General features: G+C 39.2%; 1 protein-coding gene across 16 annotated transcripts in view; it reads left to right on the top strand.

Moving 5' to 3' along the window:
• Positions 1-17,562, top strand: part of PTPN20 (protein tyrosine phosphatase non-receptor type 20) — a 124,475-nt gene that overhangs the window by 86,047 nt on the left and 20,866 nt on the right. For 13 of the 16 annotated variants that reach the window (XR_004819663.1, XM_035724348.1, XM_035724346.1 and 10 more), the window contains 2 exons: positions 2,063-2,153; positions 14,144-14,478. The exons of 1 other annotated variant lie outside the window; for it this stretch is intronic. Coding sequence is in view for 14 of the 15 variants with exons in the window: in XM_035724348.1 (XP_035580241.1) it covers positions 2,063-2,153; positions 14,144-14,478 (426 nt within the window). In the remaining variant the exon portion in view is untranslated. The remainder of the gene's footprint in view (positions 1-2,062; positions 2,154-14,143; positions 14,479-17,562) is intronic. 2 more of the 16 variants (XM_035724349.1, XM_027594889.2) reach the window with 1 other exon arrangement.

Genomic DNA, 17,562 nt, shown 5'->3' with positions numbered 1-17,562 from the left:
CACAGAAGTGTGCATGCGCACATATACACATTTAGCAAGAAGAAATAGCTAATTTTTAGTGGTCAGATATGACAGTCTATTGGGACTTCAGGGTTTTCTGTATCCCGTAGGTGCCCTTTTCACTCTAGGATCATAATAATTACTTCATGTCTTTTTCTAATATTTCTGTGATTTTTTAAAATGTGTAAGTCTGTGATCCAGCTAGAATTTAAGGTATCTGGTAGGGCTCAGCATTATATAGCTGCCCTGCTGTCCCCAGATCTTCTTGAAATTGTTCTTCAGTGATGTAAAAGGCCACTCTTATTATATACTGAAGTTCTACATAAATTTTAATTTATTCTTGGACTTTTTCCATTGATTTGTTTATTCATGTACTAGTACCAAGCTCTCTTAATTAGCATAGCTTTATGTTATCTTTTACTGTTTGTTAATACTAGTCTTCCCTCAGGTCTCTTCTTTTACAAAATTGTTCTAGTTTTTCCTACAGATATTTTTCCAAATTAATTTTATAATTGGCTTGCATAAAGATAAGAAAGGTAAAAATCTGATCATATTACTCTACTGCTTAAAACCTTCACTAGCTTCTCATTTGCCATGCCAGTAGTTGCTGACACTTATTTAAAGACTGGTGGTGCCAAGTTGGCTACCCAAGAGTTACTGAAGAGCTTTTGAAAAGTACAGATTCTCGGGCTTTATCCACAAATATTCTAATAGACTAGGGCTGGATACATCTCCACTTCTTTTGTATATGAAACAAGGCCTTCCTAAGTAGTTTTAGTTTCCCTCTGGGCTAGATCATGTTCTCTCTGCTCTTGTGACCATACTATTCACTGTTTCCCCAAGAGGAGCTGTATGCCCCCATGCCTTTATTCCTGTCCTTTCCACCTGGAGTGATAACCTGCTCACCTCAGCTCTCCTTTCCTTCCACACACACACACACACTTTCATGTGACTAACTTCTGATGGCAGTCATCAGCACTACCATTGTACTAGCATCTCTGTGACATTGATTACCCCTCGGACTGCTCTGATAGCTCCTCAAGGAGAGGGCCATTTTCAGATTCATCTTTTTATTCCAATGTCTAGAAAAGTACTGAGTATGTATTAAATATTCAGTCATGTTTACTGAATTCACACTTGGTAATGAAATTTTTTTGAAAGGAAGAATTCCTTAATTGGTATCCTGGCTATAATTCATTCATGGGGCAAGGAGTAAATTGTGAGACATTTTTTCTTTTTGGTTTATATATTTATATATTTTTCTTGCTGTTATTTTATTATTTTTGTTTATAAAATGATAGATTAATGAGTAGGTCCTAAGAAGTAAATGTTCTTTATTTTTTTTTAATGAAAAAAAATACTGAAGTTCAAGGGAAAAAGTATGTCCAAAGAGATTAGTATTTTCTTTTTTTTTTTAAAGATTTTATTTATTTATTTGTCAGAGAGAGAGATACAGAGAGAGAAAGAGCACAAGCCGGCGGGGGCGGGGGGGAGCAGCAGGCAGAGGGAGAAGCAGGCTCCCTGCTGAGCAAGGAGCCTGATGCAGGAGCCTGATGTGGGACCTGGTCCCAGGACCCTGGCATCATGACCTGAGCTGAAGGCAGACGCTTAACCAACTGAGCCACCCAGGCATCCCGAGATTAGTATTTTCTTATCAAGCAACTTGTTGATTGACATCTCAAATTTGAGATATTTTATTATTTTTTTCTTTTTTTTAAATTTTATTTTATTATGTTATGTTAGTCACCATACAATACATCATTAGTTTTTGATGTGGTGATCCACGATTCATTGTTTTCATATAACACCCAGTGCTCCATGCAGTACGTGCCCTCCTTAATACCCATCACTGGTCTAATCCATCCCTTACCCCCCTCCCCTCTGAAACCCTCAGTATATAGTGCTTTTTAATGGGATTCTGACTTCAGTTATCATACAACACATTTAACACCAGGCATGCCATATAGAGGTTTAAGGATCATGAACACTAAGCAAGAGCAGATTTTTTTCTTTATCTTTTTATTATAGTAAATACATGACCTATATTTCTTACCTTTTAAAGACTTTAGATTATAAGAACATACCTGATGCATTCAACTCTGGGAATGAACTACGCAACAGAGAAAAAAACAGATATCGGGATATCCTTCCATGTAAGCTAAAAATGGTTTTGATTATTTTCCTGTTTGCATTTGGGAAAAGATAAAAAATGGGTTGTCTGGCTTTCAGTACTAGGCATTTTGACCTGTGATCATGATGAAGAGCTCTGATAGCTAGCAGTGGGTAGCCTGGGCATATTCTTGAATATGCTGGAAAGCATGGTGAATTTCAAGTCTTACATTCCAGCAACTGTCATAGGGTTATTTATAGAAGTCCCTCAACCTTGTCCTTATGCACATGCTACTTCTCAGAGCATGAGCCATCTAAAATATAAAGTCTAGTAGCCTAAGACATTGTCACTTTTGGTAACCCAACCCCTGATCACCTTCCTTGGCTGTTTTGTTTAGACATACAAATGCAATGGGGCTATTTATACCCTTTCTCCTGGACAATAAAACTGCCAATCTACCCTCCCAACAGGAGGCTGCTCTTTGTCTCTAAGGGCCCTCCACGTTGCTTCCCCGCGCTGGGTGAGGCTAGTGCCCCTCTCCTCCCCAGCCACTTACTTACAGGATTTCTCTATCCCAGGCCATCCGAAGAGCAGAAACAAAATACAACACATTTTTAATCTTAGGTAGGAAATCTCATTTTATGCCTCACATTCCTTTCAAAGTAAAAAATTTTCCAAGTTACTTTACCATTTTTCCTCCTCCCTCTTGACCTCTCCTCCTTTATTCTCTGTCTTATTTAATGTAACCACCCCATTGTCCAAGCCAGAAAACTTGGAGTCACCAGTGATATTTAAAAGTGGTCATAAAGTCCTTTTGATTTTACTTCCTTAATACCTCCAGAATCCTCCCCCATCTCTCAGTTCCCACTGCTGCTAACTTAGATTGAATCTGCCTGTTTCATCTCTCAGCTGGTCTGTCTTCACTGCCTCCATGCCCATCTACTCACAGTGGCTACTGAAATGATTTTCCTAAAACACAAATCCCTTCAAAACTCTTCTTTGGCTCTCTGTCATTATCATGGTAAAGCTCTTTAGCATCATGGCATAAATTTCACATTTCTTATCTCAGCTCTTTCACAGACTTCTTTTGGTTTCTGGAATTCATTCTCTTTCTCCTGTCTCCAAGCCTTTGAACCTGCAGTTCTTGCAAGAACCATACATCCTCCCTTTTTTGCTGAGGTAATTCTTGTTGTCTTTCAGAGCTAGCTCAGCCAGACCTGTCTTGTTTTCCTCAAAGCTAGGTTTGACTGTTTCTCCAATAGCCTCATACTGTCTTGTGATTGCTCTTCCCAACTTAACAAATTATATTTTAATTATCTATTTATGTTCCTCTTTCTCCCACTAGACTTGAGGTGGTTATGATAGAAATTAGGGTAAGACAGTGACTGCCATAATTGGATCAATACCTTTATGTTTAGTTGGTTCATTCAAATCTAAGACAACTTTATGATTATAAAAGTAATGAGTACCTTCCAAGATAATTAAAATAATTTATTCTACTACCTTCTGTGGGGAGAATGTACCAAAATACATTGATGAATATTTCTGAAATCATGGTAATGAACCACTATTAGACATTTTAAGAGATAATGCCAACAATTTGGTTCTACTCTGAGAGTCAAAGTTCCCAATTATATAATTCCCATCCCTGCATGTGCAATTAGCCCTCAAGAAACTGAATACAAACAAGCCTTTAAAATGAGGCTCCGGGGGTGCACCTGGGTGGCACAGTCAGTTAAGAGTCCGATTCTTGGTTTCAGCTCAGGTCCTGATCTCACTGTTGTGAGATAGAACCCCACATCGGGCTCTACGCTCAGTGTGGAGTCTGCTTGAAATTTTATCTCCTTCTCCCTCTGCCCTTTCTGCTCGTGCTCTCTCTCTCTCTCTAAAAATAAAATAAAAATCATTTAAAAAATGAGGCTCTGGGGATTGTAAGAAGCTTGTTTTAGGATATGGGGTACATTTAACATTTGATCTGGCTTGAACTCTTTACTCTGGGTACAAGGAGAATGATAACTAAACAGAAAAGAGATGCAAAGATATGAACAATAAAGTTCAATGATTAAAACTAGGGAAAATCATGTAAAACTTTTTGCTTTTCTGTTAAGATCAACAGTTATTAAGCCAAGTTCTGTTTTAAAGTCCACTGATTCATCTACCTTATACTACAGTGTAATTTAATCTCAGTAAGCCTACTTAAGTGACAATCATAGAAAGTTTCTTTGATTTCTTTACCACACATTTCTTGAATTAATAGAGAAGTTTCCTAATGAATCACATCAAGAAAGCCAGAGAAATAATTAATTTTTCCCTCTTTTTAAATGCTGAGAAGACTAACTGGAGGATTCACACATCTTAGGACATTGCAAGTAAATGCGGTCCTCACTTTCCATGCTCCAGTATGCAAAAATTTCCGTTAGTGTGGTTTAAAGAACACCAGTCCCTCAACAACACAATTAAAATTTCAGTAATCACAAGATATTAACTGAGAGTAATTGCGTAAAGTACAAACGTCACATCTATCTCTTCAGTCTGCAGATTACTATGTAAATAACAGGTGCTCATCATGATCACTGACTAATCATGGCACTTCTTTTTTTCTTTTTTTTTTACTCCTTTTAAAATATGTCTACAGTTGGTCACTCTGTGTCTGTTATTCAGCTCACTCACAGATAGCAAAGCATGTAGTTGTGTTGCCTCCTTATTTTTCAGTGATAAGCCCACATTACATTTTATAAAAATGGATTATCAAAAGTTGATTGGTCAACAAAGATGAAATTGAAGCGAAGAAAGGAAAAGTAGTAATACTAGGAGTGAGAATCTAATAGAATGTGAATAGTTATAGAATAAATAGCTGCCCTGGAAAAGATTATGGAACAATCATAATTTGTCCTATTGATTATTAAGATCTTTTGTACAGCTTCAACTTGCACGGTCATATTTATGGCCCTATATTATTATGCAAGGCAGGGATGGACCTCATTATGTAGTCCAGGGATTTTTAGATACAAAGACAACATCTTGGATTTCTATAACACTTTACAATTTGCAAAGCATTTTAAAATGCATAATCTTATATAATCTTCATAAAATATCTCTGAAGTAGACCATTGGATACCATAATTCCTACTTCACAGAAGAGGGAATAAGCTCTGGGGTTAAAAGGTGTTTTGAAGGCTAATAAAGGAGTGGGGACGTACCACAGGTCATGTTCTCTGACTTCTGGCCTAGTGCTTTTTCTGTTACTTGTCCTTGGGTTAGGATCTACTCAGAACTAACTAATAATGTTAGTGACTTAGATTTCTAGTAGTTTTCCACTTCACAGAGCATGCTTACACATATCTCATTGGGTGCTGTCTACAGTCATTCAAGGAAGGCAGCGTAGATGATAATGTCTGAATTTAAGGATGTAGGCGATGAGGAAAGGAGAATTTCAACAAATGGTTCTGGACAACTGCATAGTCCTATATTAAAAAATGAACCATACCCTTACCTCACACCTTATATAAAAATTAACTCAAAATCGATCATAGGCCTAATTTGAGTTAAAACCATAAAACTTCTGAAGAATACTTGAGAAAAATTTAGTGTCCTTGAGTTTGGAAGAGTTTTTCTTAATAGGACACAAAAAACCCCAAACTATAAAAGAAAAAAACAAATTAGGCTTCTTTGATTAAAAAAATATATATATTGCCCTTCAAAGTACACTGTTAGGAAAATGAAAAGGCAAGCAACAGTCTGGGAGAAAAATACATTCAAAACCCTTATCTGACAAAGGACTTGCATTTAGAATATATAAAGAATTTCTACAGCTCAATAAGAGGACAAATAACCCAAAAATAAGTGAGCAAAAGACTTGAATGGCCACTTCAAAGAAGATATATGGGTGACAAATATGTGAAAAGATGTTCAACATCATTAATCATTAGGAAGACCAAAACTATCATAAGATACACTTCACACCTGCTACGATGAAAGAGAGTTTAACAGTTTCTTACAATATTAAGCATATATCTACAACATGAGTCAGCATTTCTACTCCTGTGTATTTACCTAAGAGAAATGGAAGCAGGTATCTGCATATAGACATGTATATGAATATTCATATCAGTTTTCTTTGCAAAAGCAAAAACCTGAAAATAACCCAATATCCATCAACAGGAGAGTGGATAAACAAATTTGATATGCCCATATCATAGTAAACTAATGATATAGGCAGCAACATGGATGAATCTCAAAATAATTATGTGGAATGAAAAAAAGCAATTGAAAGAATATATACTGTCCATTATCTACTGAATTGTGTTCCCTCAAAATTCCTATGTTAAAGTCTTAACACCCAGTACCTCAGAATGTGACTGTTCTTGGAGATAGGGCCTTTAAGGAGGTAATTAAAACAAAACGAGGAGGGCGCCTGGGTGTCTCAGTCGTTAAACATCTGCCTTCAGCTCAGGTCATGATCCCAGGGTCCTGGGATCGAGCCCCATATAGGGCTCCCTGCTCCACAGGAAGCCTGCTTCTCCCTCTCCCACTCCTACTGTTTGTGTTCCCTCTCTCTCCCTCTCTTGCATCTCTCTCTCTGTCAAAAAATAAATAAAATCTTGAAAAAAAAAAAAGATTAAAAAAAAAAATAAGACCGTTCAGATGTTCCCTAATCCAGTCTGACTGGTTTTTTGTAAGAAGAGGAGTTAGGACACTCAGAAGACACCAGGGATGTATGGACACAGAGGAATGTGGGGCCACATGAGAACATGACAAAAGGCAGGCCTGTTCAAGCCAAGGGGAGGCCTTATAAGAAACCAACCCTGCTGATGCCTGGATCTTGGACTTCTAGCCTCTGGCCTCCAGAACTATGAAAATCAATGTCTTTTGTTGAAGCTATCCAGTCTGTGCTATTTTGTTAGGGCAACCTGAGCAGACTAATACACTGTATTACTCCATTTACATAAAATTCTAGAAAATTCAAAGTAATTCATAAAGTTTATCAGTGGTTACCTTGAGGGCAGGAGTGGAGCAAGCAGGATAGATTACCAAAGAGCATGAGAAAATTTTAGCAGTGATGGAGATGTTCAATTATTTCTCTTGTAGTATTGGTTTCATGGGTGTGCATGTATAACAGTTATACCACAATACACTTTTTTTTTTTTAAAGATTTTATTTATTTATTTGACAGAGAGAGAGACAGTGAGAGAGGGAACACAAGCAGGGAGAGTAGAGAGGGAGAAGCAGCCTTCCCGTCAAGCAGGGAGCCCGATGCGGGGCTCGATCCCAGAACCCTGGGATCATGACCTGAGCCGAAGGCAGACGCTTAACGACTGAGCCACCCAGGCGCCCCTACCACAATACACTTTTAACAATGGTTTATGAGTGAGTATAAAAGATATATCACACTTTTAATATTTTGTATAGTTTACCATTATAATAGATAGCTGGAAAAATACAGCTCTCTAAGGGAGAGATGTAACAAGCATCCATACGCATACATTAGGTGAGGTCACTATATGTTTGTTTCTTTTTTTTTTTTTAGATTTATTTATTTGAGAGAGAGAGAGCGGGGGAGGGCCAGAGGTAGAGGAAGAGAGAGAGCCTCCAGCAGACTCCCCACAGAACGCAGAGCCCAAGTGGGGCTCAATCCCACGACCCCAAGATCATGACCTGAGCCGAAATCAAGTCAGACATCCAACCGACTGAGCCACCAGGCACACCAGTATATTTGTTTCTATTATTCCCACCACCACTGCCACCAATAATAGTAGTAGTAGTAGTAGTGATATGTTTGTATGTACTCAGTGCTGATCTAAGTCCTTCATAGGTAATAACTCATTTAATCCTCACCACAAACCTATGATGTTGGTACTCTTAATATCTTTGCTTTACAAAAAAGTCTAAAATAAATTAATTACCTTCCCCCCTGTCAACACTGCAAATAGGAGGCAGGTCTAGGATTCAAACCTAGGTTTAACCACTATGCAATAGTGCTTCTCTGTGTTCTTTTTCTAGACTATTAAAAGATTTTCTTGTGCTGTATGTTATTTTCTATTTCAAGAACCATTTTTAGCACTTAATGATAGATTCTCAGTCATTCTTTATATAGATATAAAACTGTATTTTGCAAAGCTTGCTGCTCTCTACTATTTCCCTTTCTTTCCATCTTCCCTTAATTTGAGGTCTCTGTTCTGATTCATTAGTTGTTTGGTTAGAGTTAGGCTATGTAGTTGATATAGTTGCCTCAGACTCTATCTGCAGCTCTCTCTCCCTCCCCGCTCCCAATAAATGAATATCTTTGTTGATTTTAGAATTGTGGGATTCCAGTCCTTTTGTCTTAAGTTTTTCTGCATGTTACTTCATTGTCCCCCAGCTTCCAGTGTTTTAGGTGATAAATACAATGGTAATGTGACCTTATTCTATAAAAAACATATTCTTTCATTCTGAAACCTTGTAACATTTTAATTTTTTCTTGAAGTTTGGGAACATTACCATGTATGTTTCATTTCATTGGTCTTACCTAGAATCCATAGAACCTTTTAATCTGCAGACTCAGTCTTCCTTTAGCTATAGGAAAGCTTCTTCAGTTATTTAGTAATTGCTCTTCCTCTCTCTACTCTGTTTTTCTTCTTCTGGAGCTCCTATGATTTTTAGGGCAGGTCTCTTGGATCTATCTTCTAGGGCTTTCATCTTTTCCCTATTTATTTCATTACTTTTGCCTCTTGGTAGTTTTGCACATGCTTCCCCCCACCCCCGTTTTTATTGTTAACTTTCTTTCACTTGGTCTTCTAGGGAACTAATTTATGTTTCAAGAAAGCCCTTCCTCCTTCAAATCATCCACTAAAATTTTTAGCTTGTGTGATGCTTAGTCCTATGTGTCAACTTGGCTAGGCCATACTACCCAGTTATTTGGTCAAACACTGGTCTAGATGTTGTTGTAAAGGTATTTGTAGATGTAATTAGTATCTAAATCAGTGGACTTTGAGTAATTCAGATTACCCTCTATAATATGGATGAGCTTCATCCAATCAGTTGAAGGCCTTAAGAGAAAAAGATTAAGGTACCCCAAGAAAGAAGCCATTTTGCTCTCAGATTGCCTTTGGATTTAAGACTGCAGCAGTCTTTTCTGGATCTCCAGCCTGACAGCCTGCCCTGAAAATTTCAGACTGGCGAGTCCTCACAGTCATGTGAGCCAATTCCTTAAAATAAATCTCACTCACTCACTGTGTGTGTGTGTGTGTGTGTGTGTGTGTGTGTACGTACATAGCCTATAGATTCTGTTTCTCTGAGAACACTGACTAATACAAATTTTGATACCAAGAGTGATTCTAGAGGAACAGAATCTTAAGAATGAGTTTTATGAATTGGTTTTGTACTTTGATAAAATTTAAAGGCATTAGTGACTCTACTTCAAGTAATAAAGAGAGCAGTGATAATCCATGGTGCAATAATGGCAGGAGAGATACACAGAATCTCATCACTGGGTATTCCTTCTCAAATACTTATAAGAAGCAAGGTCTGGATGACTGTGTATTCCATACCTTAGAATGTTTTTGTCAAACTAACAAGTGTAATGAGATTGGCTGGTTGCTTCTAATTGTGCTGGGCGAAATAGGGAAAGAAAAGGATGATTTCAGGATGACAGTAGATTATTATAAACATAAGCAGGTGATGACTCCAACTGCAACTGTTGTACCAGATATGATTTCGTTGCTTTAGAAAATTAACACATCCCCTAGTAGCTAGTGTATACCTATTGATCTGGCAAGTGCTTTTTCTCCATACCTCTTGGTAAAGACCACCAGAAGCAGTTTGCTTTCAGCTGGCAAGGCCAGCAGTACACCTCCACTGCCCTATCTCAGGAATAGATCCAGTTTCCTGCCCTTTATGTCATAATTCCCAGGGATCTTGATTACATTTCCCTTACTTAAGACATCACACTGGTCCATTATAGTGATGACATTATGCTGATTGAATTTAGGGAATAAGAAGTAGCAATTAACTACTACAGACTTAGCCATAAGACATTTGTGAGTCACAGTAGGGAAAATGAGTCCAACAAAAATTCTACCTCATTGAAATTTCTAGAGGTCCAGTGGTGTGGGGAATGCTAAAATAATCCCTCCTAAGAAGAAGGATAAGATGTTGCATCTGGTTCCTCCTATAGCCCAAAGAGGTACAATGCCCCCAATCACTTCTTTGGACTTCGGAGACAACATATTCCTCATTTTGGTGTGCTACCCTGGCTCATTTTACTAAGACTCATTTTGAGTGATGCCCAGAATAAGAGAAAGCTCTACAACAAGTCCAGGCTGTGCAAGTTGCTCTGCCACTTGGGCCATATTGTCTGGTAGATGCAGTGTCAGTGGCAGCCAGGGATACTGTTTGGAGCTTCTGACAGGCCCCTACAAGTGAATCTCAGCTCATGCCATGGGCTTTTAGAACAAAGCCCTGCCAATCTCTGTGTATAACTACTCTTGTTTTAAGGAACAATTTTTGCCCTGCTATGGGGTATTAGTAGAGACTGGACACTTAACCATAGGCCATCAAACTGGAAAGTAGAGTGTGCACGGCAGCATTCCATCATCAAATGGAAGTGGTATATACAAGGTTGGGTTTGAGCAGGCCTTGAAGGTATGAGTAAGTTAGATGAAGAAAGCAAAATGTCCGAGGTCCCCTTTCCTGCTACATTACCTATTCTCTTCCAGCCTGCATCTGTGGCCTCATAAGCAGTTCCCTATAATTAGTTGACCAAGGAAGAGAAAATTAGGATGTGGTTTACAGATGCTTCTGCACCATATGGAAGCACAACCTGGAAGTAGACCGCAGCAACATTACAGCCTTTTTGGAGGGGACATCCTTGAAGGACAGTGAATAAGGGAAATCTTCCCAGTTGGTAGAACTTCTAGCAGTATACTTGGTTGTCCATTTTGCTTAGAAGGAACAATGGCCAGAGGTATAAATCTGTACCAGTTCAGGGGCTGTGGCCAATGGCTTCACTGGATGGTCAGGGACTTGGAAGGAACATGATTGGAAAGTCGGTTACAAGGAGGTCTGAGGAAGAGTTGTGTGGGTAGACCTCTCTGAATGGGCAAAAAACACAAATGTATTTGTGTCATATGGGAATGTTCACTGAAAGGTGACTTAAGGAGAGAATTTTAATAATCAGGTGGATAGAATGACCCATTCTGTGCATACCAGTCAGTCTCTTTCCCAGCCAATCCTGTCATTACCCAGTGGATTCATGAACAAAATGGACATGCTGGTGGGATTAAAAGTTATGAATAAATAAGCTCAGCAACATGAACTTTTAGTCACCAAGGCTGACCTTGTTATGGTCACTGCTGAGTGTTCAGCGTGCCTACTGCAGATCTCAACAATGAAGCCAGCCCCAACATGGCACTGCTTCCCAGGGTGTTCAGCCAATACCTGATGACAGGTTGATTATATTGAACTACTTCTATCATAGAAGAAACAGTTTTTTTTTCAGCGCTTCTCTTACAGAATAGACACTATATGGATTTGCCTTCCCTGCATGCAGTACTTCTACCAAATCTGCCATTCATGGACCCATAGAATGCCTTCTCTGACATCATGGTAGTCCACACAGCATTGCTTCTGTCCAAGGAGCTCACCTTAAGGCAAGTGGTTTGTGGCAGTGGGCTCATGCTCAATGAGTTCACTGGTCTTAACATATTCCTCATCCTTCTGAAGCAGCTGGCTTGATAGAGCAGTGAAGTGGCTTTTTACAGTGCCAGCTATGTGGCAGTACCTCAAAGGGCTGGGGCAGTGTTCTCTCGGAGGTTGTATATGCTCCAAATTAGCATCCAGTGTACGTTGCTATTTCTGCCATAGCCAGGGTTCAGGAATTGAGGACTGGAAATGGGAGTGGTACAACTCACTGAGACCTCTAGTGATCCAGTAGCAAAGTTTTGCTTCCTTTGTCTGTGACCTTATGCTCTGCTAGTCTTGAGGTCTTAGTAGCTGTCTTCAATAATTTTGTCTGGCTTTTGATGTGGTCTTTCCATCTGCAAACTTGGTCTTCCTTGAGGGGCAGCAGATCATGGACTTATTTGTGGACTGTGGCGTCTAGAAGAATTGCTACATAATACGGAACAAATTACTTAGCCACTTTGAGTAAGGGTTTCTCATCTGAAAAGAATGAATAAAGTGCTTCAGTCAAAGGATTGTTTTGAAGTTCAGATGAGGTGATGTATGCAGAGTACATACATGCAGAGTACATACAGAGTACATACATACAGAGTACATACATTGCCTGGACCTGTGAATGTTTGCACTAAATTCTACAATTGTCTCTTCTCTCAGGGGAACATTTCTCCTGTGATCACTTGAGTTATTTCTTTCCTGCTGTGTATTCCATAGTTTGCTTCTGAAATTCCTTCTATGTATTTTCTTTACATACTCTGTACCCTTTAACATTTTAATATGATCATCATGTTTTTCATCTTTTTTCCTGAGTTCTGGGAAAATTCCTCAAGCTGGTTTTCTAAATCACTGACTTTTTTTTCCCCATTCACTTCTCACTTTAGGGGTTTTAAATGAGTAATTGTGGTTTTTATTTGAAAGCAAGCTTTTATTATTTTTAATTGTTTAATTTTCACACATTTATCTCCCTTTTAAAAATAAAAAAATGCTTTTCAGCTATAAAATAGTATATGTTCACTATAAAAATTTAGATAATAAAATAGCCCCTGCTAACATTTTGGTGAATACTTGCCAGGTTTATTATTATTACATGTTTATATATGATGTATTTGTATATATGTGTGTGTGTATATATATATATATATGTACATACATGATGAAAGATCTCACTATAATGCTTTTGTTACCTCCTTTATAATTTAATAATATGTCAGTAACCATAGATGTATGTTATTCTTTTAAATAATGTTCTTTCAGATTTCATTTTAAATAAAAATAGGAGTTTCAAAGTATTCTTCCCTCTTATAGAAAGGAAAACATTTGCTGTGATTTTTAAATATTGTCTCCTTTTGTGAAGAACTGGCTATCTTTATATATCTAGTGATTGTTTTTCCAATTTATTCATATTTCCAAGGGGAAGTTTATGTTTGCTGTGTTGGAATCTGAGAATGGTTCTGTCAGAAACTGTGTAAGGCCCTGTTCAGTTATCTTGGTCATACCCTATTGGCCAGATAAGTGGTCCACAGGGCTCTTGAGTAGTAGAGAGGGGCTATTGGTGAGACTGCTGCATGGCAGGGAAGGTCCATCCTTTACTGAGGGCATTTATTGTCTGTGTGGGAGCAGTGGTTCAACCAGAGGTCCAGCTGTCTATGTAAAATGAAGAAAGAGCTCCGGGGCCAGTGAAATTTATGAGTAGGCCAAGTAGCAAGCTTCCTCTTTCATATTTGTTGCAAGAGTCCGTGTTAGGTGAGTTCCATGTTACTTGGACCAAATTCCTTCATAGCATCATTTGCCACAATATCTTTGCTTTGATTAGCATGCTGTTTTACCCAGTGAATGGTGAGGATGGACATAAAAGTTGGCTGGCATGTATTTGGGGCATTAGTTGAATTCCATTAATCCTTGGGTTTGTAACTGATCAACTATCACAGTCAATTTTTTTTTTTTCCTGGCCCCTACTGCTCTGGGCTTGCAAGTTCTCTGGATTTGTAGGAGAATGGCATTCACTTACTCCCTCAGAGGGTTCCTCCTTTGCTGTGTTCAGTTGCAGACTAGTAGGTAACTCCCTTGGCCTAATCCTACCTGTGCCATATCTAATAGAAATCTCCCAAAGTGTCTGGACACTGATGGCATCCTTCTCTGTTTAATAGAAACAGATGAAAACAAAAAACACTCCTCATTATGTATTTTGTAGGTCATGCCAATAGGTTTGGGGGAGGGAAGAATTTAAATTCATGGACTCATGTGACTCCTCCTACACCATCCTCTCTCCTGGTCAAAGAGAAAAATAGATTTACCAGTGTGAAATACATTCATGAAGCCAGGGTATATTATATCTCCTACTTTTCCTTTATCTACCAGTTATTTCTGTTTTTGTGATAGATGATTCAACACGTGTTCCTCTTGGAGAAAACAAGGACTACATCAATGCTAGCTATATTAGAATAGTCAATTCTGGAGAAGAGTATTTTTACATTGCTTCTCAAGGACCACTGCCAAGTACCACAGATGACTTTTGGCAAATGGTTTTAGAGAATAACTCTAACGTTATTGTCATGATAACCAGAGAGATAGAAGGTGGAATTATCAAATGCCACCATTACTGGCCCATTTCTATGAAGAAACCTTTGGAATTGAAAAACTATCGTATCTTCCTGGAGAACTACCAGATACTTCAATATTTTATCATCCGAATATTTCACGTTGTGAAGAAGTCTGTAAGTTTTAAAAAACAGTATGAGATATATATTTGCTTAGATAAGCCACATGTCAGGATGAGAAGTTAGGATTAGGATGTGTTACAGACTGGGGATACTTTTTTGAGTAACTTGTTTTTAATTCTCACTGGTACCAGAAACTAAGACACTACTGTATCTGCTTCTGCTTAACCAAACTCTGACTGAAGAGATGAAAAACCTAAACAGGGGAGGTGGGGCAGGGAGTGACAGTATTGGAAGTTGCCTAATCCTGGGATGTCCTTTGGCTGCTTCTGCTGAGTGTCACAGAGATGTATTGAGTCTTTAAAGTATATTGCTAACCACTGTGCCAGGCACTATCACCACCTTACTGAGTATTGGAGATTTGGGTATGCTTACTGATACTTCCAGTTACTGTGCTCCATGGTAATATGGGATGCTTTGAGGGCCTGGAAGGGAAGTACGTAGCTTCACGTAGGGCTTAGGGGAAGGTTTGCTGGAGGTGGGAACATCTGGATTGAGAACTACCCAAATGAGAAAGATGGAAAGAAAAAGTAGGTAATCAAGATCTAAAATAGCATGGGGTATATATAGAGAATTGTAGGTAGTTAAGTGTTTCTGGAATGTAAAAGTTTAATGCCAGGGAATAATGAGAGGTGAGATGAAGCTATAGAAAGTAAGCAGGGACCAGTCAGAACATGAAATATCTTGGATGTTGGCTAAGGAGCATGAACTTCATTATGAAGGTAATTGGGAGACACTGAAGAATTTCAATAAGCAGGTGCCACGATCAACCAGGGCAGTTGGCATTGAGATGGAATGCAGAGACTTTGGTGTTTTTTCATATAAAATTGGCAGACTTACATGTGACTTATGACTTGTGACTTACAAGTGACCAGAAGGAGTGGTCAGAATTAAACTATTCAATACAATAGCCACATGTGGCTATTTAAGCTTAAATTTAAATTATTTACTTATATGAAATAACAAATTCAGTGTCTCACTTGCGGTAGCCACATTTCTGGTGTTTAGTTACATGTCACTAATGGTTATCATATTGGGCAGCACAGATGTAGAACATTTGCATCATTGTAGAAAGTTCTGTTGGTAAGTGTTGATCTAGAATAACTCTTAGATTTCGTGCTTTAATAGATTCAAAAATAGAAAAGGAATGGTTTACAGGAGAAAAGTGATGAGTTACATTGCTCCAGGTGGATTTGATTAGCAAGTAGGTGATACATGTGTTCAATAGGAATGAAGGGGATGGGTGTTAAACAGGAAGCCTGATGATGAGTCATCACCAAAGAAGTTGATTGGAGTCCAAACAGTAACTAGGAAAAGGGTTGCTGGAAGTGCTGAAGTTGGAACCCATAAATTTTCAATAGTAATAAAATATGTAGCTACAGATTATTTTCTTCCCAGCAGCCTAACTATTGGATTCCTGAACACAGGTTATGGGACTGACCCAGGGTAGGATGTTGTCCACTATGTATGGTAAAATTCAAAGGATGAAAGGTGGTAACAGTTTGGTAAGAAAATGATTCAGATAGTCAGCCATGAAGTCTAAAGTTAGGGGGACAAATGGAACCAGGAACCAGTCAAGTAGGAGTAAGTGGAGGGCGTAAAGGACAGAGGGGCTCCATTTGGTCACGTTGTTGGAGTAGAAGTGGGGCACAAATGAGATGGTAGCATATGAACTTCTGGTCAGAAAGTGATGTTGTAATTTAAGAACTGGAAGATTTTTAATACTGGACATTATAGATAATGCTAAGTTCAAGGAGTGACCATCACTGTGAGGACTAGAAGAAACGAGGAGTCTCTTCTGCAAGAGAGAAATACAAATGCTGTGAGGTTAGAGTGTCCATTGGGCTGTTGAGACCCAGGTTTGCCCTGGATGATGTCAGAGTCTGTGGGAGAGGGAAGGTCAGGGTCTTCAGTGAATGTGGCAGATTGACTGGAGACTAAAGCCACTGGGTAGTAGCAATGAGAGGGTGAAGGTATGAAGCTAAGAGGGATGAAACTCAAAAGGGAAAGGATTTTTACACAAGAAGAAATGATGGATTGGAAACAGGAGTGGGCAACAAGGAGTACACAACCTATTCTCTATGCTCTGTGGGACCTGGAGAACAGGAGAATAGGTGGCCTCCATGGGAGGGAGGGGCTGCAGAGAGTGAAGTGCTGTAGAAGGCAAGGAAGGAAACGGAAGAAGCATTTAGGGAAATGATGAGGGTTTTGAAGAGTTTACTATGGGATGGGGCACCTGCATGCAAAGGGAGAAGTTGATGAGATAAAGGAGTAGAGTCAGAGGGGAAGCTGGAATTGAAAAGTATGAGGAGGATAGGCGCATGAGTGGTGACCAGGGAGGCCAAGAATGATGGCTGACACTTGCTAGCTGTGTGCTGGGCCTTGCACTTGGTTGTGCACTTGGTTGTGCACTTGGGGATTTGTCTCAGCCCTCACTCCCCTAATGCTTGTTGATTCCCTCCTATATTAACCAGGTGTTGTGCCAGGTGCTAGAGACAGAACGCATACACATTCTCAGCTCTTAGAGTGCTTATGGTCTAGTGGGAAAGGAAGTTCCAACTGACTTGTGATGCACATGTTATGGCAGAAGAAAGACAGCCTGCTTGGAGAGTATAGGCAGGTGGGAGGCACAGAGGAATGGTCTGTTTGCAGGGACTCAAATGCTGGGGTCCACCTGTGGAGCCTTGGCAAGGGGTTGGTGGACTTGGGGCTGAGGCCCATAAGCTTCAGAACCATGGGGTTCATGTTTGATAAATCTGCATCAGGATTTCTGTCTGAATGGTATTAGGTCAGGAAAGTGGTGAGGTCCACCTTTATGCAGATTCTTAGTGGTCACCAGTGGCAGGAGAGATTTAACCCCTAAAATACATGGTAGGGTTAGAGCTGTCCTCAACTTGGTGCCTTCACAAACTTTGCAAGGGTTGTTGGCATCATTCAATTTCATGTACCAGTGATTCAAACTTGAGTTTTCTTTTTGGGACTTAGGAAAACTTATTTCTGTTTGGATGGGTGCATTAGGGAGAAGCAGGGGAGGAGTAAGAAACCCATCCTGAGTTTTCCCACAAGCATTCCCAATGAAGT

The sequence above is a fragment of the Zalophus californianus genome, chromosome 15, assembly GCF_009762305.2.
Source record: "Zalophus californianus isolate mZalCal1 chromosome 15, mZalCal1.pri.v2, whole genome shotgun sequence".
In the NCBI taxonomy this organism is placed as follows: Eukaryota; Metazoa; Chordata; class Mammalia; order Carnivora; family Otariidae; genus Zalophus; species Zalophus californianus.
This window is presented reverse-complemented; position numbering and strand designations above follow the sequence as displayed.